Below are 6,000 nucleotides of genomic sequence, written 5' to 3'. Positions count from 1 at the left end.
CCCCCACCCTGCCAATGCAAAGGGACCAGGAAGTGGCCAGATCCAGCCAACTGAGGAGGAGGGACTTCCCATACGGCACCATCTATCCCGCCCTGACACAGGGGATGTGTCGTGAGGCAGGGAGAAAATCTGCTAGAGGTTATTGGCTGCCTCCCATGGGGACTGCTGGTAAGTAAGTTAGATAAGAACAAACCATTGGCTACTGTGGTTTATGCTGGGGTCATGCCTGACACATGGACCCTGCAGAGCACTTCTGAGTCCTCTTTCTGTTTCTCTGGTCCCGATAGATGTTACTTATAGTATGCAATTAAGCAGTGAATCACGCGCTAAACGTAGACCAGCTGCGCATGCAAAGTAATTATCACACAATAAGAAAGACTATCCAGCTATAAGAAGAGCCAAGCAGCTATAACATTAGTGCTTGAAAATGTGTAATTACTTTATAGCTGGTTTTTATTCAGCTCTAGTCTGAACATGTAGCAGGACCCTGGGAGTGGAAATGCAGCACAGCTAAGAATCTTCTCCTTAATTTAAGAGAGAATGTGTAAAACTGAGGGTAACCTGGAAATCTAGATTTTTAGTTACAAGAACATAGTTCCAGAATCTCCCGGCCCCTACCCAGAATCCTTTGTTCCCCTAAGGGTCTGTAAAAGAACAAGGAGTTTTCTGTCTCTTCTCTCCAGGCAGCCCATGGTATCCCAAAAGAGGCAGAGAGAGGTGTGAGAGAGAGAGAGAGAGAGAGCCAGCAAGAAAGAAAGAGCAAAAACTAAGCATCAATTAATTTTAATTAGATTTTTAGCATAGAGATGTCAGCCCCTGCCTTTTCTACTACCATCCTTAAAGCAGCACTGAAAAAAGGACTGTAGGAAGTTGGCATGGAATAGGATTTGCATAATGTCTCCTCAGCTGTGAAGACAGGTGCTGACAAACTTGTCAGGTAGCTGGATAGGGCCGGCACAGGGCAGGGGCACCATGGAGTAGTGCATCCTACAGCAGCTTAGTTGTACAGCAAATCAAACCTCCACACCGATACAGGCATTTTAGAAGCAATCCTCCTTTTGTCTGCCCAAAATAGAAGCTGGGGGAGCCAAATGCCACTGTCATTTCCCAGAGGAGGCTCATGGGGGCATCTGGGGAGACCTATGCTTTTAGTTGCATAATAGGGTTTTAAACCCACAGGAAATAGGAGAACCTTCATAAAACTGACACTGCCGTTCCTCATAATTAGCACTTCTATAGCACTTCTCATCTTCAAGCACGCTCCTGAGCCAGGCCCCTCTGCGTGCAGCTGGCAGGGTGCAGCCCCTTCCCACAGATGGAAAAAGGGAAGCCTTCTCCAGGAAGACAGCAGAGGACTGCCGGCGTGGGAGGTGGAGGAGCGCTAGGGCTCCGGCTGCCCGGAGAAGAGAGCGCCAGATGGGCTCTCCAAGGCCAGCCGATAAAGCACTACCCCGGCAGAGCTGAGCAAGTGCTAGGCTGGCTTTGCAGGCCAACCTCAGGAGACACTATAGAGGCCATCATAGAGGACAGTCCAGTTGTCCTCTGTCCTCTATTGATACGAAACCGGGTGCCTTTATGTCCTCTATTTTTCTCTTCAAGAGCCTTCATGACAAACATCTTCAAGAGAAAAATAGAGGACATAAAGGCATCTGGTTTCGTATCAATAGAGGACAGAGGAGCAGGAAACCGGACTGTCCTCTATGATGGCCACCCTAGGAGACACACATGGCCTCTGGATAACCGAGCGTAGCAGCTAAGTCGGATTCAGAGAATCAAGCCATGGCTGCATCAGAATAAGGAAATTGCTGTCCTCTTCCCAAAGGCACTGGGGGAAAAAAATGGTTTTCAGTCGGTTGTTGACTAGAAAGGTACTCCCTTGCAAAGCCGGTTTCTAAATACAAAGAAACGAACCCCTCAGTAAGAAACAAAAGGCAGCTGTACGGGCAGGTTTTTGATTTTCTTGCAGAGCAGTATCAGTGTCTGTGGTGCTCACAAAACTGCTCTTCTCCCTGTGGGGAAAGGTTCATGAATACTGCTGTGCTGCGGTAAAGCACCTGGGGCTTGAAGCAACGTGAAACAGGCACGGCCCTCGGGGCTGCTCCAGTCCCAGAAGGATGCAGCTGTGCGCTCTACATCAAACCAGCTTATCCAAGGAAAGGTTGGCTTAAACCAGACTTTTTCTCCCTCAAGAGCTGCACTTTGGGGCCAGATTGCAGAGCTCCCGGACGCACGCCCAGGATGCAGAGGCATCTTCCACCGTCCAGAAGCTGCAGAAGCTAATTTATTTGGACCAAGCCCCTAAGGAAATGGCATAGTTCATGCCACACTCTCCTTGCCCCTGTGAGATCAGTCGTGGTCTGTGACTAAAGAATTAGGAATTTAGTTTTCTTTTTGTCATTTGTCTTTCCCTTGGGCACAGGATGGATTTTTTAAAAAATGAGCGTGCCTGTTTTAAGGGTTGCTATGGACTTAGATGTCTCAGGCAGTTGTAAATGACCCCATTACAAGTAGCACTCTTGAGGTTTCTTGAACAGGACAGAGTTTAGGATGTTGTTGCTACATAATAATACTTTTCACAGAGCCTTTTCCTTCCGTAGATGGTCTCAAAGTGCTTTACTCTGTGGGACAGGTAATTCCAATTTTATAAGTGGTAGAAATGGAGGCACAGAGATTGGATGACTTAGTGCTCCAGTTAGGGGAGTGTGGAGACAGAACTAAGGATTCTTGATATCTAATTCTCTTCCCAAAATATGCCATATCACAAAATCATTGTTGATAATGCATAAACAGATAAAAGTTGAATGGGAAATGCACAGCCAGGCACAGGAAATCACAAGTTTAGCCCGAGAATCCTTTAGAAACCACTTTCTAACTTATGTTTTGCAACAGAAAAACTGTATCATATGGTATGATCTATCACAATGGGCGCGTTTACACATGCAATTAATGCGACTGAATATACTCTGGCTCAAATTGAGCCAGAGTATATTCAGTCGCATTAACTGAGCCAGAGTATACTAATCCTGAGCCAGAGTATATGAACTGAGTCAGAGTATACTAATCCTGACATTACGGTTTAATGCTCAGTAAAGCACACGCGTAGACGTGCTCAGTGACATTTTTCTCTGACTTTTAAAAACAATATATTCCAAAAGGAGGAATAGAGGTAGAAGCCAGAAATATTCACTCCTGTTCTGATATCCCAGTAAAAAATAACTTTATCAAAAAGAAACTTTAAAAAGATCTTACAAGAAACAAAAAATAAAATCGTGTAATGTGCAATGGAAGAAGTAATCAAAGATGAAATATCAACTTACAAAATCTCCTTTCTACAAAGCTAAGTATTTCCAGGCCTGAATGATCTGTGTACTGTTTCAGCATTCCAAAAGCATTTTTTTAAAAATACAATGGTAATAAAACAGTAGTTACTTGGTGCTTTTTTTAATCTGTTACACAAAGTGAAACATAAAAATAGAAGCACAACTAATTAGACAGACTGACTGGTGAACAGGAGATATCTAAAAACAAATGCCAAAGTTATGGAAAGAAAGAGCTTTTTGTGAAGGTGACACTTTCACAGCATGGATAGTAATAGGCATTCTTTCTGTAGCATGCCTTGGTGAAAAGGTACAACATGCCTTTAGGGCAATTCAGACCTGATTCTACACACATTGGGGCCATCTACACATGCGCTTTATTGCAGAGTTGATTAATTAGCTCTGCAGTGAAGCATCACTGTCTACACGTGAGCTTGTATTAAACTGCAGTAAATTAATTAACTCCACCATAGGATAGTACTGCCTGACACAAACACAAACTTATGGCAGAGTTATTTATCCTGCTGCAACACACATGTAGATGGTGACCGGAGCTAGCTGGGGCACAAGGGTGTTACATACAGTGCGGGAGCTGCCTGCCTCCTAGCCCCACACTGAAGCACCCTCATGCCCCAGCCAGCTCCTCTGGAGCATGTTGAGCTGGGGCAGAGCAGCTCCAGGCTGGCAGGCTGACCCCCCAGGTCCCTTGCCAGTTGAGGCTGCTCCGCCTTGGCTCAATGTGCTGCGGTCCCAGGCACACGTGTAACCACTGTGCCCGGGAGCAATAAACTCTGGTGCAAACTGTGCAGGAGTTTATTCAGCCATGCTAACTGCACGTGTAGATGTGTCCAGTGAAACCAAAAGTACAACTTCCATCAACCTCAGTGTTGCAAGATCAGCCCATTCGGGCCCAATCACACTCCAGTGAAGTTTATAGTTTTCCACGGACCTAAATGGGGCAGAACTGAGCCCCAGAGCACCGTCAGAGACAAGCATGATCACTACCTCCTGAAGCTCCAGCTCTGTACCACCTTTTCATGTGGGCACGGTGTGAACTTCCCCTTCTCCTACTTTGTCAAAGCCTCCCCTACTGCTGATGTTACTTTGTGCAGTTTTAGGGATCCAAGGAGTATGAGAACCCACTCCTGCCTTACATGTGCACAGATTAGTGGAAGAAGCCTTTGGTATCTCCTGCTCACACTGATGTACTTCATTGGGCCAGGCACAATAAATCCTCTAGCACCTGTTTTTTATTAAAGATTATAGGGAGGAGACTGAAGTGGCTGTCACCCTGCAAGCAGAAAGTGAGGTCTAGCCTGGATCAGCATATGCAGGCTGTTAGCTCATAACGAAGCCAGGAGAACAGAAAAAGTCTTGCTATATTTAAGAAAGTTAAATCTGCCAAATGCCATTTCTCACCATTTCCATGTAATCCTCATTGGAGGTTGGCAGGGAAAAAAAGAAATTTTCCCTGCAATGAAAGCCAAACCTTTGGGGTGTAGACCACATCAAGGGGACTGCAAAGAAATCGCTAGAATTTTTAACATTGGATTTAACCAGGAATTCTTTATTTTGCAGGTTATTAACTTTGTGCATCATTTTTCTTTAAAAAGAACATTAAAATGAATGTGAAAGAAAACTTACCCCATAGACCAGCTCACCCACCATGCCATTCCAAATCTTAGTTTCAGGGTCCCTAGCTCCATATTTCCCATCTCCAACAATTGACAGTTTGTATTTTATTCCAACATGTTTTGCTATTTCAAAAGCTAAGTCTACACAATATCCTTCATATCTGTCATTCCCTTCTAGTTGTTCATGGTTTTTCTTATACATTACATATGGTGATTCCTTTGAAACAAAAGCAAAGATCAAAAATCTATGGATATAAAATATGCTTTTCAAACATACAAAATGAGACCTGTTATAAGCATTTCTTTACTGGCAAATATCTACAGTATTTTCTGCTTTTGTGTGGTAACTAGAACGTTTCTGAAATCAGACTCACATATACTTTAAACTTTAACGTGCAGTTTAAAAATCTTTAGTAAAGAGATTAAATTTATGCATGGCTCCACCCAGCAAAATATAAGCAACTGCCTTTAATCATGGGGTACTCCCGCCACAGGCAATGGGACTACTCATATGAGTAAATTTAAACCCGTTTGCAGGATTAAGACTAACTCTTTAGTAGATCAAAGACAGCAACATGGTAAAATTATGTGAAACTTAACTCTTATAGCATAGACATACCCACTTCTGGTCCCATTAAAGTTAACTGCAAACCTCCCATTTGATTTTAATGGTGCAAGTTGGAGCCATAAGGCAGGGGTTTTCAAAGAGACCTAAGGCAGTCAGGTGCTCTGCTCACCTCCATTGCTGGGCACCAAACTGCCTCAGATGTCTTTGAAAAACCTGCCTGAAATGCTGAGTACGTCTCACAAATCATACAAAAGAACAATACTTTCAGAAAGCTCCTGACACTGGCTCATGCTTCATACAAGTGTAATGTGATAAAGGACACACATAACCCATACTACAGAACACATGAGCAACAGGCTTTAGAACTGGTACATGCAACATTGGCTGTAATATATAATAAGAACATCCCTCTCCAGTAATTGCACAAGCATTGGATAGCTCTTTTTATAGCATTTCCAGTGCACTATGGGCCAGATTGTGC

General features: G+C 43.9%; 1 protein-coding gene across 1 annotated transcript in view; it reads right to left on the bottom strand.

The window, feature by feature from the left end:
* Window positions 1-6,000, bottom strand: part of GRIA3 (glutamate ionotropic receptor AMPA type subunit 3) — a 217,223-nt gene that overhangs the window by 68,479 nt on the left and 142,744 nt on the right. The window contains exon 10 of the mRNA XM_006028500.2: window positions 4,962-5,168. Within this exon, the coding sequence (XP_006028562.1) occupies window positions 4,962-5,168 (207 nt within the window). The remainder of the gene's footprint in view (window positions 1-4,961; window positions 5,169-6,000) is intronic.

Source organism: Alligator sinensis, unplaced genomic scaffold (genome assembly GCF_000455745.1).
Source record: "Alligator sinensis unplaced genomic scaffold, ASM45574v1 scaffold157_1, whole genome shotgun sequence".
NCBI lineage: Eukaryota > Metazoa > Chordata > Crocodylia > Alligatoridae > Alligator > Alligator sinensis.
This window is presented reverse-complemented; position numbering and strand designations above follow the sequence as displayed.